General features: G+C 42.0%; 2 protein-coding genes across 9 annotated transcripts in view; one reads left to right on the top strand and one right to left on the bottom strand.

Moving 5' to 3' along the window:
- Positions 1–16,898, top strand: part of NUP188 (nucleoporin 188) — a 46,319-nt gene extending 29,421 nt beyond the window's left edge. For all 3 annotated transcript variants that reach the window (XM_074210984.1, XM_074210985.1, XM_074210986.1), the window contains 29 exons: positions 220–372; positions 537–663; positions 969–1,056; positions 1,147–1,223; positions 2,234–2,348; positions 2,964–3,084; positions 3,266–3,332; positions 3,792–3,920; positions 4,861–5,000; positions 5,812–5,918; positions 6,188–6,394; positions 6,716–6,885; positions 7,630–7,699; positions 8,154–8,221; positions 8,713–8,908; positions 10,308–10,385; positions 10,762–10,847; positions 11,119–11,264; positions 11,677–11,858; positions 11,948–12,148; positions 12,504–12,596; positions 13,578–13,736; positions 14,330–14,467; positions 14,955–15,029; positions 15,167–15,382; positions 15,523–15,654; positions 15,746–15,819; positions 15,978–16,107; positions 16,265–16,898. In XM_074210984.1, the coding sequence (XP_074067085.1) occupies positions 220–372; positions 537–663; positions 969–1,056; positions 1,147–1,223; positions 2,234–2,348; positions 2,964–3,084; positions 3,266–3,332; positions 3,792–3,920; positions 4,861–5,000; positions 5,812–5,918; positions 6,188–6,394; positions 6,716–6,885; positions 7,630–7,699; positions 8,154–8,221; positions 8,713–8,908; positions 10,308–10,385; positions 10,762–10,847; positions 11,119–11,264; positions 11,677–11,858; positions 11,948–12,148; positions 12,504–12,596; positions 13,578–13,736; positions 14,330–14,467; positions 14,955–15,029; positions 15,167–15,382; positions 15,523–15,654; positions 15,746–15,819; positions 15,978–16,107; positions 16,265–16,441 (3,722 nt within the window). In that variant the 3' untranslated portion in view covers positions 16,442–16,898. The remainder of the gene's footprint in view (positions 1–219; positions 373–536; positions 664–968; positions 1,057–1,146; positions 1,224–2,233; positions 2,349–2,963; positions 3,085–3,265; positions 3,333–3,791; positions 3,921–4,860; positions 5,001–5,811; positions 5,919–6,187; positions 6,395–6,715; positions 6,886–7,629; positions 7,700–8,153; positions 8,222–8,712; positions 8,909–10,307; positions 10,386–10,761; positions 10,848–11,118; positions 11,265–11,676; positions 11,859–11,947; positions 12,149–12,503; positions 12,597–13,577; positions 13,737–14,329; positions 14,468–14,954; positions 15,030–15,166; positions 15,383–15,522; positions 15,655–15,745; positions 15,820–15,977; positions 16,108–16,264) is intronic.
- The window catches only part of SH3GLB2 (SH3 domain containing GRB2 like, endophilin B2), a 29,426-nt gene continuing 25,326 nt past the window's right edge, over positions 14,293–18,392 (bottom strand). For 3 of the 6 annotated variants that reach the window (XM_074211001.1, XM_074211003.1, XM_074211004.1), the window contains one exon: positions 14,294–18,366. In XM_074211001.1, the coding sequence (XP_074067102.1) occupies positions 18,259–18,366 (108 nt within the window). In that variant the 3' untranslated portion in view covers positions 14,294–18,258. Of the gene's footprint in view, positions 18,367–18,392 lie in introns of all 6 variants that reach the window. The other 3 variants (XM_074210999.1, XM_074211000.1, XM_074211002.1) reach the window with 2 other exon arrangements.

Genomic DNA, 18,392 nt, shown 5'->3' with positions numbered 1-18,392 from the left:
AATAATGTAAAGATTAACAGACTGCCTTCTGTGGTGGGACGGGGAGCAAGATTGGGGGAAAATTGTAAAATTCAAAATAAATACATTTTTGAAAAAGAGTTAGAAAAAGGTAAATGGACTAATGCTGTGATTAGCATAATGCTGATAATGAAGAAATTTTTTGCTTTTGAATTTGCAGACATTAGCTTAATTTTTTTCCCTTATTTCTTCCTGATGTAGGGGGACAGACCAATCTTCGTATACCTCAGGGCACAGTGGGTCAGGTAATGCTGGATGACCGGGCTTACCTAGTACGCTGGGAATACTCCTACAGCAGTTGGACTCTATTCACTTGTGAGATTGAAATGCTACTGCATGTTGTATCAACAGCAGGTAAGAACAACTTGGAAGTCAGGCACAGTGGCTGAGGGAAGTCGATAAACAGGAAGGTATAACTTGGGACCATCAAGGGACTGTCTTGCTGATTTGCTTTACATAGGCTTGGTCATGATCCAAAAGGAATTAGTTTCAAGTCCACAAACTACCTTTCCCCTCAGATGTGATTCAGCACTGCCAGCGGGTCAAGCCTATCATTGACCTGGTTCACAAAGTTATCAGCACCGATTTGTCCATAGCTGATTGTCTCCTGCCAATCACATCACGCATCTATATGTTGCTGCAGAGGTAAGTTGTTGATGGGTAGTCTACAGTTATATGAAAATGCTTGCAGTGGAATTTCCCTACTCTCTTAGTAATTATTCTCAGACATGTTAGAGTTTCTAGGAATTAGGACAACACATCCATTGGTCCTAATCCAGTTTAGTCTGTGGGTGGCATTTGTTTAGTAGCTTTCCTTCCAATAGAGGTATTTCCTGTTTAGCTAGCCTGACAGTGAAGCAAAACTTGAAATAATATTTGTCATGGAACAAATACTCCTTTTTTGAGTGCAGTACTTTCAGTAAATATCAGGGCCTGATTTTCTTCTTTAGGTTAACAACTGTGATCTCTCCTCCTGTGGATGTGATTGCTTCCTGTGTCAATTGTTTGACTGTATTAGCTGCCCGGAATCCAGCTAAGGTGAGATTCCATTTTCCTAGCACTAAAAGAAATGAAATCTGCACAAATAGGGAGAAAAGTAAATATTTAGCTTTTCTTTTCCCTTCATAGGTCTGGACTGATCTCCGCCACACAGGGTTTCTGCCATTTGTAGCCCATCCAGTCTCCAATATGAGTCAGATGATTAGGTGAGCCAGATTTTAGTTATGGGGAAAAATCTGTTAGAAATGTAGAGCATCGAGGTGGCTAAGTGGCACAGTGGGTAGAACATCGACCCTGGAGTCAGGAGTACCTGAGTTCAAATCCGGCTTCAGACACTTAATAGTTACCTAGCTGTGTGGCCTTGGGTAAGCCACTTAACCCCATTGCCTTGCAAAAAATAAAAAATAAAAAAAAATAAAGAAATATAGAGCATCCTCACTAATTCAAATAAATGAATGATTCCACTTTACCTACCATTTTCCTGCTTCCACTTGCCTTTTCAATTGTCTTTTTGGAAGCAAGAGGTGACAAGGAAAGTGTAGGGGGGAGGCTGCTTAATTTTGACTCCTCTCCTCCCACTGGAAAGCATTATTGTGGTCATCAGACTCAAAGAGAAGGACATGCTTATCACCTGACATCACTTACTGTAGGTATGTGGGCTTTCTAGCCTAAAGAATCCATATATCCTGAGTCCAAGCATTTGACATCCACTTTTCTTTTTAAAAATGCAACCAGATCATTGTTTCTGTTCTTTATGAATTTCATTAGTCCAGGAGCCCAATACATAAAATACTAGAATCTGCCCATCTGATCATTCTTCCTTAAAAAAAAAATTATGGGGGTGGCTAGGTGTCGTAGTGGATAAAGCACCGGCCTTGGAGTCAGGAGTACCTGGGTTCAAATCCAGTCTCAGATACTTACTAATTACCTAGCTGTGTGGCCTTGGGCAAGCCACTTAACCCCATTTGCCTTGCAAAAACCTAAAAAAAAATTACGTTTGGACTGCATATTTTTAGACATAAGAGTGTCTCCTTTGCTGAGTGAAATATATTTTATATATTTTCACTAAGTATAAAATAGGTCATTTTGTAGGTTTCTCTTACACTTAGACTTCCTGAGAGGTAATTGAAATGTTCTCTGTGAAGAGTTTGTTGCTACCTTGGGAATATAAGAATTGTCTTTTGGGTTTCATGCTGACTTTCTTTTCCTTTGCTAGTGCTGAAGGGATGAATGCAGGAGGTTATGGAAACCTCTTAATGAATAGTGAGCAACCACAGGGTGAATATGGAGTTACCATTGCCTTTCTGCGCTTAATCACCACTCTTGTCAAGGTAAGTTCTCATTAGTTATGAAGCATTTATTGATATGATGTTGCCCTTGAATTATGTTTGGTAGTGGTAATACAAGGACTATAAGACCTCTCTTGTGTAAATGTTACTCACCAAAAGATTTGTGGAAGAACTTGTATATACTTAATGCAGAAAGTAACTATTTTTTCGTTTTTGCAAGGCAGTGGGGTTAAGTGACTTGCCCAAGGTCACACATTTAGGTAATTATTAAGTGTCTGAGGCCGGATTTGAACTTAGGTCCTCCTGACTTCAGTCGGTGCTCTTTCCACTGTGCCACCTAACTGCCCCAATAACTACTTTTCTGTACTGATTTGGAATTTGCCTCCTCCCTGATTCTGTTTGTTTCTTTGGCACTCATTGTTGGGTGCTTATACCTCTTGAGTTGTTTTCCCAGATTGATAAGGGCCTTATGTGGACTGTTCATTTGACTTAAGAACTTAACACATATGATTCCTTTTATCAGTATCCTCTGGTTTACTGCTTCTATACCCGTGCAAGGTCATTGTCTTGATTCCATTTGGGCTTTTACTCTGGCAGTTTATTCTATATTATTTGAAAGACTTTCCATTTTAGATCTCATGATATGGTTTCCTTTAGGGACAGCTTGGTAGCACCCAGAGCCAAGGGCTGGCCCCTTGTATCATGTTTGTGCTGAAGGAGATGCTTCCCAGTTATCATAAATGGCGTTACAATGTCCATGGTGTGAGAGAACAAATTGGTAAGGACATTCCTAAAAGGGAACATGTAGGGATTTGAGGGCTATTTTTCTGACTGTTTTTCTTCTCTGGGATATGTGAAGTCCCAAAGCATAAGATTATATAGCATAATTCTCTGGATTATGCTCCCTATCATCCTGAAATCAGGAAGACTTAGTTTCTTCCTTTTCTTCCTGAATCCAGGCTGTCTGATCCTTGAGCTGATCCATGCAATTCTGAATCTGTGCCATGAGTCTGACATTCATAGCAGGTGAGATGGGGGAAGAGCTGATGGGGTTTAAAAGAGTGGATTTTATTTCTTGTGCCAGTAGCCACTCTACAAGCCTGAGAAGAAAAGTAAAAGCCTAATGGACAAGACCAGCATTACCCTCTTGCCTAGAGGAGCAGTAGTGTTTGTGTTGCCTGGGCTACTTGTTACTAGACTGGAGAAACTTATACAGTGGTAAATTTCCCTGCAAATTTAAGAATAATTTGGTGTGCCTTGTTTGCTGTCTACATTTGAAGATAAAAGAACATAAACAGTGAAGACCAGGTCAGATTGATTAACTTAGTCTTTGATCATGTAGAAAAGGCCTCATCTCTCTATCTCATCCACCTGTATCTTGAGTCTGGCAAGTTAAATTTTCCTAACCTTGCTCTTACCTCTTACCATCCAGAGATGTATTTGCTGACTTCAGGAACTTAAGAGAATTCTTCTTTTGTTTTGTAGTTATTCCCCCAGTCTACAGTCTCTGTGCATCTGCAGCCTGGCTAACACTGAAGCCGGCCAAGCAGTCATCAATATCATGGGCATTGGTGTGGACACTATTGACATGGTGATGGCAGCTCAGCCTAGATGGTAAGTCCCATTTCTTATCAGCAGGATAGGAGGAGTTTTCAGGTCCTTATCAAAGGGACTGCTAGCCATAATCATTTCTCTTGAGGTGAAATGGAGATATTAGCCTTTGCATCCTTTTCCCTATCTTTCTGTGTTATACCCATATAGATAGCCATAATAGAATAAATATTAGCTAAAAGGAAAAGTTCTTTCTGTGATAGTTATATTGTTCTTACTGATCCCATATCTCCCAGTCATCTTAATTTAAATTCACCAAATATTGTCTCCTCTTTCTCACTCTTCTCCCTCTTTCTTCCCTAATATAAATTCACCTAGAATATTGTCTGCTAGAAGATTTAGTTTGTTCTTTCTTTCATGTCTATTTTTTTAAAATATGATATTTTGAGTTCCAAATTCTCTCCTCTCTAAGCTTTATACCCACTCATTAAGAAGCAAAAATATGATACCCTTGTATGATATGATACTTGTGCTTTCTCCTTCTGCCCTTCTGTTGTATAGGTTCATGGCTATCTATATTGGATTTTTATGACATGCAGTGAAATTCTTCATCAAGCTGTAGTGATACTGTTTTTAATCAGACCTATGTGTTCATACAGTATAGTTCTCTAAGTGCTGTTATTTGATTATATGTGTAGCAGGCAGCAGATGGTGTTCTATTATGTGATTATAGTTTGCCTCCAGACTTGGCACATAGCTGATGATGATGATGATGATGATGATGATAATTCACATTTATTTAACATTTTAAAGTTTGCAAAACATTTTACATTCGTTATATTTGAGCTAAGGGAGTTGACTGCTTCATTTTTGAGTTTGAACTAGGCTGTCTGCCAGAAGTTAGAATAGTCTTAGATTATTGTCAGACTTTTAATTTGAAAGAACATATATGATGAGAATGACCATTGGTTGAATCAACTTTGGTTTCCATTTGGCCTTCTAGTGATGGGGCAGAAGGCCAGGGACAAGGCCAGCTACTTATCAAGACAGTGAAACTGGCATTCTCAGTGACCAACAATGTCATTAGACTAAAACCTCCTTCCAATGTGGTATCTCCCCTGGAACAGGCACTCACTCAACATGGTAAGTATCTCTTATGACCAGCAGCATGTCTATACACAGTGTGAGATTTTATACAGAGAATGAGGAGTACACATTTGCTAAATGGTTCCATGTTGAGATATCCAGTTCTTCAGCCATCATTTGTGGAAGCTGTGTGATGGTCAGGCTAGGACTGAACCGAGAGATCAGTTGGGTTTTTTTTTTTTTCTCTTAGCAAAAAGACCCATTTTTACAAATCAAAGCAAACTAGAAATCAGAGAAGGTTATCATAGGAGAATATATACAAGACAGTATAGAATGAAAAAACTTCTCCATTGGTAGCAAGATGACTCAGCTTAACCAAGAAAGAAGCTCCTAGATCTCATTCAAGGAAAATTTCCCTGAAGTCTCCAGTATTTATCAAACTGGGAATAGGGACATGTCTTGGTTTCCTCAGCTATACAGCAAGGAGACTGAGCTAGTTAATTTCTTTGGTTCCTTCCAGCTCTGAATCCTTTTATTCTATGCAAAACCAGCTTCTCTTTGGAGGCTTATCACTCTATTTATCTTTTGTTTAATTGGAATGTTTTTCTCTGGCCCATTTAACCAGAAGACATAATTCAACAAGTAGTTCTTTTCTGTAAATAGGCGAGTTAGCCAATATCTTGATCCCATATCTTCATCCACCTACAATTAGCACAGGATAGGATAATTTTGCTTTCTTGGCTCACTGTGGCACTTGCATATTTTATAGTAGTCCACAGCATATTTTGACCATTTTTGAGTAGCTTATCTATGAAAAGGCATGGATCAGACAAATTTGAAATCTCCCTTTCTTCTTGTATTTTACTAGGTGCCCATGGGAACAATCTTATTGCTGTTTTGGCCAAATACATCTATCATAAGCATGACCCTGCTTTGCCACGACTTGCCATCCAGCTACTGAAACGCTTGGCAACGGTATGACCCCTTTTTATAAGCTGGAGTCTTGGAAATCATGAGTTTCCTTCATCTTGGTACCCTTTGAAATTTTTCCTGAGGGAAAACAGCTATTAATGGAGACAGTGAAGTTTGTACTGTTTGTAAATGCGTTTTCTCTGAATATGCCTTTCCTTATACTGTGGTTTTCTTGAATGTATTTTACTCCTTCAAACAAATGGCCTACCTTGGGCCTCTCTGGGAGAACATTTGCCACACTGACAGAACAATAGTCCTTGGTGTTCCCATAGGTTGCTCCGATGTCTGTGTATGCCTGCCTTGGCAGTGATGCAGCTGCTATCCGGGATGCTTTTCTGACCAGACTGCAGAGCAAAATTGAGGATATGCGCATCAAGGTCATGATCCTAGAGTTTCTCACTGTTGCTGTGGAGACCCAGCCTGGCCTCATTGAGCTCTTTCTGAACCTTGAAGTGAAGGATGGGAATGATGGCTCCAAGGTAAACTCCTTTTCCAGTTTTTTTTTTGGTGATCTTTTTTCAAGGCAATGGGATTAAGTGACTTGCCCAAGGTCACACAGCTAGGTAATTATTAAGTGTCAGAGCCCAAGTTTGAACTTAAGTCCTCTGACTCCAGGGCTGGTGCTTCATCTACTGTACCACCTAACTGCCCCAGTAAGTTCCTTTTCTTGAGTTAATCTGTGCTGGCTGCAGGAACCATAAAAAAACTGCAGAAAAACAGTCCTGTGCTCAATTCCCTAAAAACTGTCTACAGTGGCAGACACAGTCTGAACTATGTTTTTGTTTTGTTTTGTTTTTCAGGAATTCAGTCTTGGAGAATGGAGCTGTCTCCAGGTGGTGCTAGAGTTAATTGATTCAAAACAGCAGGATAGATATTGGTGTCCTCCTCTACTGCACCGTGCTGCGATAGCTTTTCTTCATGCTCTATGGCAGGACCGCAGGGACAGTGCCATGCTTGTTCTCAGGACCAAGTGAGTATTTTCTTCACTGCCCATCAGCAGGGGTCATCCCTGCCTTTAACTCAGATTGCTTTTATCCTCTCACCTCTGGTTAAATTCCATCGGTTTTTGTCATACTTGATAAACAACAAGTGTAAGCTTTGAGTTACTTGGAATGTTAGGTTCCTCAGCAATGCACAATGAATTGAAATGTCCCTGTTTGCCTGGAGAGTTGTAGCACTGATCACCAATTGACCTTTGTTTGGGGCTTTCCTGTTTCTCAGTCCATTTTCTCCTTTTAGGAATTGTTAAAAACTAGCAGCTAGGTGGCAGTGTGCCAGGTCTAAAGTCAGGAAGACTCATTTTCCTAAGTACAAATCTGGCCTCAGGCATAACTAGTAGCTGTGTGATTCCTGGGCACATCACTTCACCTTATCTTCTTAAGCTTCCTCATCTGTAAATGAGCTAGAGAAGGAAATGGCATTACTGCAAAGAAAACCCCAAAGAGGATCATGAAGAGTCGAACACAACTGAAATGATTGAACAACAAAAAAGAATGAGAGAGATGCAGTGGTTTGGGGTTTTTTGAATCCTTAAGAAAACAAACCTTCCTAGACATGGGATCCTTTAAAAATTGTGTAGTAGTTGCTTATTGACTTTCAAGTCAAATCTCAGGATTTGAGATAGTGGAATTAAAGAGAAGCCATTAAGGACAATGGGATTAGTTAAGGAACTTGTATTGTAAAACCAACATGGTCACAATGTGTCCTTTTTTAGACCAAAGTTTTGGGAGAACTTGACCAACCCTCTGTTTGGGACTCTTTCTCCTCCCTCAGAAACATCAGAGGTAAGTTGAGTGAGATTGTAATGAAAATGACAAAAATTTGGGGGAGAAATGCTGGGTTTTGAGAGAGAATAGTAACAGATGCCTCTCCTGTTTCCTCAAAGGGCTTAAATTAGATTGGTGAAATCCTAGGCATTTCTCCTCTTTTTAAATAACACTTTCACTTTTTTTGGGTGGGGAACCTTGTCCTAGAAAAAGATTGTTGAATTTTTGATTTCTCCTCATAATGTAATGGGTGACTATCCAGTTCATGTCAGCTGCTATGGAGACTTTACTATCCTGAGGTCTTTGCCTCTTGCAAGTCATTTGCTAATTTTAGTTTAGGATTTCTCTGACCAATGTCCAAATGAGTTTTATCGGTGTTTGCTTTCTGTTTTATGTCTAAAGACTAGATATGAAATACTAAGATTCAGGTTTCTTAATGTATTTGGTACATTCTTTGCTTTTTTTCCCTCAGCCCAGTGTCCTGGAGACCTGTGCCTTAATTATGAAGATCATCTGTTTGGAGATATATTATGTAGTTAAGTGAGTCTTGCCCCTCTTAAGATTTTATTTAAAGACTTGGGTGGAGAAAAAAATTTAAATTGTCTTTTCTATAAAGGGAATATAGTATTATAAACCCAAGCACATGAAGGGATGGTTTAGAATTATTAACTGTCTAGAATAGAAAGATAGTAGTAGCCTCAGCATATGTACTTAGATTTCCAGTCTTCCTTCGTTGATGCCTTTTATAAATGTCAGGAAGGTTTCTTCTAAAGCACAATTCTGTTCCTGTGGAGGAGATATCCTGAAATAGAGCACTTTTGTGGAATCAGGCTTTGAATGAAATGAATGGCCCTGGGGAGAAAAATACTATAGGAGAGGGTATCCCTGGGACTGTCTACCTTTTGTGCAAAACTTGAATTTTCTACTTCTTGAAGATGTGTGTGTGCATGTGTGTGCTCTCTTAGGGCTCAATATGATCACTTTCTAGCCTTGTTTAAAGCTTTCCCCTTTTTTCCCTCTCCACTCCTCAGGGGTTCACTGGACCAGTCCCTAAAAGATACGCTCAAGAAATTCTCCAGTGAGAAACGTTTTGCCTATTGGTCAGGTTATATCAAATCTTTGGCAGATCACATGGCAGAGACAGAAGGTAGTGGCTGCACCTCTTTGGTGGAGTACCAGATGTTGATCTCTGCCTGGAGAATGCTTCTCATCATTGCCACTAGCCATGTAAGCATGTTTTCCTAAGCAGCTTTATTTCTTTTTTTCTCCTGTCCTAGCTAGAATGGATTGAGATTCCTGGAAGTCACTACCCCTTGGGCAAATTTATGAGAGCTAAGTTGTTAACTGATTCCTACTGAGACTTAGGAATGATCACCAGGGACTTTGTGGTGTTGGAGCCCATAACAAGTACTAAAGAAGAGGATAGAACAGCTGCTTAAACCTCCCTAGAAAAAAATATAGGTGTTATTTCCAGCAGGAACAACACTTCTTGCGTTTCCTTGAGTTGCAGTTGTTAGTTCTGATTGTCCTAAATTCCCTGTGAGGCCCACACCTTATGAATATATATACAATTACTTTTTGTTATAATCCCTGTGGGTGCTTAGCAAATACTTGTTGACTGGCCAGCTGAGTTATAATAAGAGCAGTCTTTGAGGGGGGGATGGGAGGGAGGATTTTGATTTACTTTTATTGGTTGCAGAAATTACAGTCTATAATTCTTCCAGGGAAATAAGCAATTATTATAATTTTCATAAACATAAAAGAGAGTTTTTAAAGCCAGGGCTCTTTATGGATATCTACTGAGTGTACACTTTGGAAAGAGGTTCAGTAGTAGATCCCAGAGGATACTCCCAGAAGAGTATCAAATCCTTATGGATTTGATACTATTGTGCTTTGAGCTTATTAAGCTTGTAGCAAAGAACTTGTAGTTGAGTTGTTCTCAGTAGAATTCAAACTAAAGACAGGTCAGTACATCCTTAGTTGAAGTGGACTTTGTGCCTTCTGTAAAACCTGTTTCTGATTGCCAGAATTTGACTCTTTGAAGTTTTGGATCTCTGAAAGATTTTTGCCATTAGCACATAATCAAAAGCATTTATTAAGTTCCTGTTAGGTTTTTGTGTGCTGTGCAAATGTCTGAAACTTAATTACTTCTATAGTAAGCTATGTAACTTTGCAGAATCATCTTGAATCATGCCTCTGGAGAGCTCAACATCTTCTTTTCCCTCTTTTTTTCCCCCCTTTTTTTGCAAGGCATTGAGGTTAAGTGACTTGCCCAAAGTCATACAGCTAGGTAATTGTTAAGTGTCTGAGGTTGGATTTGAATTCAGGGCTGGTGCTCTATCCACTGTACCACCTAGCTGCCCCTTCTTTTCCCTCTTTTAAGAAATACTACATGCCCATGTGGTTGGATTTTAACTAGGAAAATATGAGATGTTCTTGCTCTTTTTCAGAAGTTCACTGAGCACTTGATAGGTTTCACTATGGTCATCTTTCTGAGTCTTAGAGGAGTAGTATGGCTTATTTTTTCTAAAAATCACTGACTGATGTCATTGTTAGAGTTGAGTTCTAGACCTTGACTTTGCATATAGAGGAAATTTTCCCACCTAAAAGATCTTCTCTCCTTCAGGCAGATATAATGCATTTGAATGATTCTCTTGTTCGGCGTCACCTATTTCTTGATGTGCTTGCCGGAACCAAAGCATTAGTAAGTGTGTTTCAAGAGCATTTAAATGTTTGTCTAAGGTCAGATACTTCTAGCAGCTAGACTACACAAATAGTTTAGAATAGAGGGGTTGATTTGATTTCAGAATTTACTGTACAGAAATCAATCTTTTCCAAGTCATAGACCTATACAATCAGTGTTTCTCCTTTCCTTCATCATTTCAGGGCTGGCTCTTATATAGCCAGCTAAACATATCATTGGAAATGGTGAGGGCACACCCTTGGGATACTTGGGAGTCAGGTTTCCCAACTTGGAATTGTTAATATTTCTTGGTAGGACTTGGAAGATAGTGATTATGGTAGAAAACTGATTGAACCTTAGTCATTGTCTGGGCTTTAACTTAACTATTTCTCTTCAGCTGCTGGTCCCAACATCAGTGAACTGCCTGCGCCTGGGATCCATGTTATGTACTCTGCTGCTTATCTTGCTTCGACAGTGGACGAGGTAAAGTCTTTGTTGGAGGAATGGCAAAGGCCATTGGCCCCTCATTAGCTTCATTGATCAGTTTCTGCCCTGGCCCTCATAACTAGTCCTTTGCTCTAAACAAAAGTAATAATTTGTGATTAAAATTACATTTCCCGTCTTAGGTTCTTGTATATTTTCCATTGTGACTGATCCAGAATACTGGATCTGAACTAATTACTGGGCATCCAGATGGCAAATCTAAATGACTGATGATATCTGAGGTTTTCTGTTTCACTCGTTTCTTTCCCAGAGATTTGGGTTCTGTGGATGAAATCCTTATCTCCCTGATGGAGATTCTGGAGGGAATTCTACAGGCAGACCAACAGCTCATGGAAAAGGCTAAGGCCAAAGTGTTCTCAGCCCTCCTCACTGTCCTCCAGATAAAAGAGTTGAAAGGTGAGGTGGGCACGTTAGCAAATAAGTACACACTACAACCACATGAATCAGTGTTGTTTTGCACTGATTTTCTATGGGATTTCTCATAGGTGGGAGATTTCGGTTTGGGAGACTGCTATTTTAGGATAGATCTGCGACTGAAATTTAGCATTTCTATTACTCCCTCTTCATTATAGCACACATCCTGACTCTTAGAACTTCAGTATTTTCTCAAATACTCCTTTTTCACCTAGTCCATATTCAGTTCTTTTTCATTTTTCACTTTGTTGAAATTTGAATCACTTTCTGGCTCAAGAGGTAACATTTCTAGTCCTCAGCCTGGGAAAGGGGACCCTTCCTCTCCTTCCCTCCCATCAACCCAATAGTAGGTAGTATTAAAGGGTTGTCAATTCATCCTTTGTCTACTCTGCAGTGAGTGAGATCACACAATACTCCCAGCTGGTGCTAAATGTCTGTGAGACCCTTCAGGAAGAAGTGATTGCTCTCTTTGACCAGACCCGTCACAGCCTAGCCTCTGGCAATGTGTCAGAGGACAAGGACAGCATGGAGACAGATGATTGCTCACGGCTTCGGCACAAGGACCAGCGGGATGGGGTATGGGTAATCTGTTCAACCCCTGTCCCACAGACAACCTTAGGAACCTTATGTTGTATGTGTCCTTACTTTGTTCTTGATTCTAACAGGTGTGTGTCCTGGGCCTACATTTGGCCAAAGAACTATGTGAAGTAGATGAAGATGGAGACTCTTGGCTGCAGGTTACCCGTAGGATCCCTATTCTGCCCACACTGTTCACCACCCTGGAGGTGAGCCTGAGAATGAAGCAAAACCTGCACTTTACAGAGGCCTCGCTGCACCTTCTCTTCACCTTGGCCAGAACCCAGCAGGTAAGAGACAGGTTAGAAAACCAGCATCTCTGAGCTATCAGGAACAGAGATCCAGAAAGTTCTGATAGTCTCAAAACAGCTTTCCTTATACAAGATAAATTGACTCTAGATATTTACTCATCAGACTTGGAAGATACTGATTATGGCAGAAAGCCGATTGAACTTTAGGAGTATATACTTATCCCTTGTCTTCATTTCTTCCCATAATTCATCATTCCCTCCCCACATAATCAGGGCAAGAGAGCTGTTGATCCATCATAGTATTTTAGGCTTCTACCCAAGGTGGAGAGTAGTGATATATTGAATTTTCAGTATCATGAGGGCTATTTCAGAGCATCTGTCATCTGTGGCCTAGGGAGCAGCAGCTGTGGCTGGAGCTGGCATCACCCAGAGCATCTGTTTGCCCCTCCTAAGTGTGTACCAACTCAGCACCAATGGAACAGTACAGGTGAGTACAGCAGGTTTCCAGGTAGGCTCAGGTGAGTTAGCCTTCATGAGTGTAGTTTTGTTAATGGATGGACCTATTTCTTGCTGTTAGGATTATTATCCTTCCAATTTCTAGCAGTAATTCTTTGTGCCTTGAACCATGATCCTTGGGAGAATAGAACTAATGAGGGAACTATAATAGTTCCTCAAAATACCTGGTTTTTCAGCATGAAAACCAGAACAATTAAAAGTTATACTTGTCAACTGTGGAAAATGAGAAAAATCCCTGAAAATAGTTCTTCCTACCTTATAGCAGAGAGAGGATAGGTAGCTAACTAACACAGGTCATTGGCAAGACCAAGAGTGGACCTTTGTATTCTGACATTACTTTCAGAGTCTCTGTCCTCTTTCTTTTGCCTGAAAAGACTAATGAACCTATTCCAGATCTACTACAGTGGTGGAAGAGTGGTAAATGGTGAACTTGTGGACTGGTGAACAATAGGCGTATTCCTAGTACAAAAATGAGCTCAAATGCTAATTCCTTATATTTTTGATTATGTAGCAAGCAAAGCAGCCCATTTTGAGGTTTAATAAATACCTCCTGATCTCACGCAGTAAATCCTTATTCTAGCCCCCCTCCTCTTTGCAGTTGACTATTAGAGCTGAAAGGGAGCCTAAAGCTCATCTAATCTTAACACTCCCCTACAGATGAGGAAATAGGTCTAAAGGCATTCATAGGGCTAGTTAACAAGAGGAGGACTAGCACTCAAATCCCTTGACTTTGTCTAGTATTTTATATAATGTTTCTCTTCCCTCATGGTAGGCCCATAGGATATAACTGTTGATTCTACAAAGCTTTCTCTTAATTGAGACCAATCTGTTATGTTTTCTGAGGTGCATACAGGCATCTCTGTTTATTGACCTAGCTCACTGGACATTTTGTCCTAGTGAGAACAGAGTTGCTAGACCTCTTTGTTCCATTTATCCTGTTTATACCACCTAGACTCCTGGTGCCTCTCGAAAATCTCTTGATGCTCCTTCTTGGCCTGGGGTCTACCGTCTGTCCATGTCCTTGATGGAACGTCTGCTGAAAACCCTACGTTATAACTTCCTAACTGAAGCCCTGGACTTTGTGGGTGTTCATCAAGAGCGTATTCTGCAGGTGAAATTTTTATGCTCTGGTTGAAATTGTGACTCCCAGGACATCCATTGTCTGTGGTCAGTGGAAAGCTTGGCTGTGGGCAGGAGTTGCTATGTGATATACAGGTGAGGTGGTTGCCTCTGAGAGGATTTACTGAAGTTAGAAACATCTATCCAATCCACGCTCCAGATGTGATAACAGAAAAGATTGTTCATTTTGTGCTTCTAGTGATTGACTCTAATGAAAATAATTGCTTGTTGAAAATGAGGCCATGGGGCAGCTAGGTGGCACAGTGGATAGAGCACTGGCCCTGGAGTCAGGAATACCTGAGTTCAAATCCAGCCTCAGACACTTAATAATTACCTAGCTGGCTTTGGGCAAATCACTTAATCCCGTCGCCTTGCAAAAACTAGAAGAAAAAAACGAGGCCAATTTCATCTCCTCAGGAGAGGTTTACCCCAGCTAAGCAACCCTTTCTTTGCTGTTTCTTTAGCACACTTTGGATTAATGTTATTACTAAGTCTCCCCCCCCCCCCCCCCCCCCATCACTCCCACCTCCCTTGTCTTCCAACCCAGCCAGGAAGCTTTTTCATTTCATCTCTTCTCTTCTCCAGTGCCTTAATGCAGTCAGGACAGTGCAGAGTTTGGCCTGCCTAGAGGAAGCTGATCACACTGTAGGCTTTATCCTGCAGCTCTCCAACTTCATGAAGGAGTGGCAGTTTCATCTGCCACAGCTCATGAAAGACATACAGGTAAGGGACAGTTTGGCTCCTATCTTGAGCTAGCATAGGTTAGTTGGGTATGCCATTGAGGCCTATGTTCTAGAGGCAAAAATCTAGGGTTCTTAAAAGCATGGTGATAGTGCTTATTCCTAGCCTCAGGGGCCCTGGGAGTCCTGGATTCCCTGTGAGACCCTTCAGGAAGAAGTGATTGCTCTCTTTGACCAGACCCTGGTCTGGATTTGCACTATGGATATACACCAGATCATATGGGACCCCAGATCATATGAAGTGAAGCCAAAAACCCCAAGAAGTTTCAGGAAGTAAAAGGATTGAATCTTGACTGTCTCATTCCCTGTGGTAATTTTTTTCTTAGCAAAGGGCATTCAGAGATCCCGTCTAGGTTTTTGAGGGACAACAAGCATGCCTGGAATGACCTGAATAGAAGTCTTCATAAGGAAAAAAATGTCCCATTTCCCACATTCCCTGCCCTGCCCTCATGTTTCCTGGTGTGTTCTAGGTGAATCTGTGTTACCTGTGTCAGGCTTGTACCTCCCTCCTGCACAGCCGCAAGATGCTGCAGCACTATTTACAGGTGAGGGTAACTTCAGGATGGCATTTGTTATTCTTTGGCTCTAATTCCAACATTGTTACCTTGAATTCCTGCCACCCTAGATGAGATGGAAAGAGTGTTTGGAGGAAATCATCTCTGGTTCCTTTCTCCCACCATAGAACAAAAACGGAAGTGATGCCATGCCCTCAGCTGTGACTCCTCGAGTCCAACGCCCACCTCAACCTGTGTCCTCGAAGCAGCCTAACCCTGATGGTGAGGCTGCAGAACAGAGGGCCCTGCGCATGGTCCAGTATAGCCTCCTCAAAATTCTCAGCAAGACGTTGGCCGCCCTGCGCCACTTCACCCCTGATGTTTGCCAGATCCTTTTGGACCAGGTATCCAACTCTTGTGTCTCAGCAGGAGAGAAAAGTTTTGGGGTGGGCCAGGGAGCAAGATAATATTTTTAACTAGAGAATGGAAGCAGAAGACTTAGGAATGGATTAGTGATCTCCTCCTGTATTTCCCCTCTCCATAGTCCCTGGACCTTGCTGAATACAACATCCTTTTTGCTCTGAGCTTCACAACCCCAACCTTTGACTCTGATGTGGCCCCCTCTTTTGGAACTCTCCTGGCTACAGTCAATGTGGCTCTCAATATGTTAGGAGAGGTAGGTCCAAAGCTCAGAATATCTTCCTTACTAGACTTAGTACCTTCTGCATTTTATTGCTGGGTCTGACATTTCCCCCCACTCCCTACAGTTGGACAAGAAAAAGGAACCCCTGACTCACACTGTGGGGCTGAGCACACAGGTGGAAGGGAGCAAAACACTAAAGTAAGACCTTTTCTTCATCACACCACCTGATCTTTGTTTCTTTTTTTAATCTGAGCCCAGGATTCTATTGGTGATGGGTGGGAAATTTTCAGCAGCTCTTCTCTTAATCCTTATTCCCTGTTGCCCAGCTTTGCCAACTAATCCATTGTCCTTCACAGGTCCCTCCTAATGTTTACAATGGAAAATTGCTTCTACCTGCTCATCTCCCAGGCTGTACGCTACTTGAGGGACCCAGCCGTGCACCCCAGGGACAAACAGCGAATGAAGCAGGAGCTCAGCTCAGAATTGGTATGCAGGGCCTTGGCCAGGGTGAGAGGGAAAAAGTTCTTTAGGGATTCCAAGATCCTGTCCCTTGTACACTTTCATGATACAACTACAGACTCTTCTAAGTAATTGGATAATCAAAAATTTGACCTGTCCTCACTGTTTCCCCTTTACATTCCAGAGTACATTACTCTCCAGCCTTTCCCGTTACTTCCGCCGTGGAGCCCCCACTTCCCCAGCCACTGGAGTCCTTCCTTCACCTCAAGGCAAGCCAGGCTCAGCTTCCAAAGCAGGCCTCGAGAGCCAGGAACCTCTGATTCAACTAGTTCAGGCCTTTGTCCAGCATGTGCAGAGATAGGGCAGTTGACTTTCCACTGGCCACTCCTCCTTCCAGCCAGCCTGGGGACTGTTAACCTAAGACAACCCCACCCCACCTCCACTAAACTGCCTCTTACAGGAAACAAATGGTCCAAGCAGGTTCTCTTGGGAACCCATCCTTATTTTTGTATCTTACCATCAGGTTGGGGGAGAACAGTGGAATTAGAGGATCCATTTTCTTAGATACTTGTATAAAAAAACAGCCCATGAAAGCATATTCTTTCCTGTGAGCATTCCTTGTTGCTGCTCATAGCAGCCATGGCCCATCCTGTCCTGAGAGAGGCCAGCCCCACTGCCAGCTGGGCAAGAACTGTGTGTGCCATGTACAGGTCAAGACAAGGCCTTTGCACACGTTTGGAATGTCTCTTTACATGCTGTGTTATTGCATTTTTTTGTAACTGCTCTATTTATACAAATATTAAAACACTGTTTATAGACACAGGTGTAGTGGATGTCTTAAGTCAGAAATTTTAGTATAAGCTAGCTTGACATAAGGGGGAAGAACACTAGAAAGTCCACTTGGGATATTTAAGAAATTATACTACTAGTTAAATGGAAAATGAGGATAATAATCTCATGGGTAGTAAATGCAAGGAAAAAAATGAGATATACCACTTAGATTGACTGTATAGATGCATCTTTTTTGGTGGTTTCCCTCTCTTGTTCAGAGGGTTTACTGTTGGACGTGCTCCTCTGAAACCTCTCTTCCCTACAAGCAGCAGTCTTTAAAGATACATTTATAAATGTCCAGAGACTGGTGATGGAAAAAGGAGCTGGATTACAGAAGCTTGTGCACTACAGATGGTTTATTATCATTCACAAGAGGCCAAGAAGCCAGGCATTGACACAAGCCTAAAAATGCCAGTTAAAAAGTGAGTGTCAGAGAGGATGAGAGACAGAGCATTGGGATGGGCCACAACAGGGACCTTGCCTGACCTGAGGGGGCAAGAGGAAGGACACTGCAGTTAAAGTAGATCAACTGAAATGACAGTGGTAAAGTAGACCACAAAGAGGATCCCATAGTCCCTGTCCCTGGGATCCCCTAGGGTTGGGAATGAGGTGTGGCTTAGACGGGTGAATGAGAGGAACAGCCACTAACTGCCTTGTTTCAGAGAAGCCCAATCACTTTCATTACATGCCTTTCCCTACCCTCACCCCTGTGGCCCTCAAGAACCAACTTAGGCAGTATCTAACTGCCCCTTCTTCACTTTGGCAAAGCCTGGGGTCCAGAAGAGGTGGTAATTACAATAGCAAAAGGGGCTTTTGACCCCACAGCCGTAAGCACCAGTGAGGACTCCCTGCCTCCAAAGCAAGTTATCTTAAGGCAGCAGGGAGATTTGCATTCAAGACCTATTTTTCCCTCCAGGCCCAGGCTCTTAACCAACTCACATAGCTCTTAGCCTTTCTAGAATTCCTACCCAAGGCCTAGCTTCCTCCCTCCAACCCTGACTATCTGCTTGCTTCAGTCAGCTTAGAGGCAGGGCCAAAAGGGTTGAGAAAAGCTTTAGAGGCGAAAGTCTCCATTGTTGTGTCCCTAAGGAGGAGTGGGAAAAGCAAGCTCGGGGACTAGGGGCTACTCTGAGAACCCTTTGTTCCCTGATGGAATGTATGTGGCAGGACAGGGAGGATCTCAGGTAAGATGATGAATGAACAAACACGAAGATGGAGTTAAGGGACAGCACCCTTTTCCTTCCCCCCCCTACCTTCTCTCTCCCCCCCTGAGGGTGAAAGTGAGAAGTGATGGGAGAAGGTGTGGGGAGCTGAGGCAGCCCTCAGAAGACAGGCCCAGGACCCTGCTCAGCTGAGAAGTTCTAAGTAGGTGACGGGCACCTTCCCCTTTCTGTTGCCTCTCTCCCCTATGAGCCAGTCAGGGTCCATTCCAGGCAGGCTGTAGACTGTAATGAGCTGAAGAGAGGTAGAAGGTAGGATTA

This window comes from Macrotis lagotis, chromosome 1, assembly GCF_037893015.1.
Source record: "Macrotis lagotis isolate mMagLag1 chromosome 1, bilby.v1.9.chrom.fasta, whole genome shotgun sequence".
Taxonomy (NCBI): domain Eukaryota; kingdom Metazoa; phylum Chordata; class Mammalia; order Peramelemorphia; family Peramelidae; genus Macrotis; species Macrotis lagotis.
Note: the sequence above shows the minus strand (reverse complement) of the source record. Positions and strands in the feature narration are given on the sequence as shown.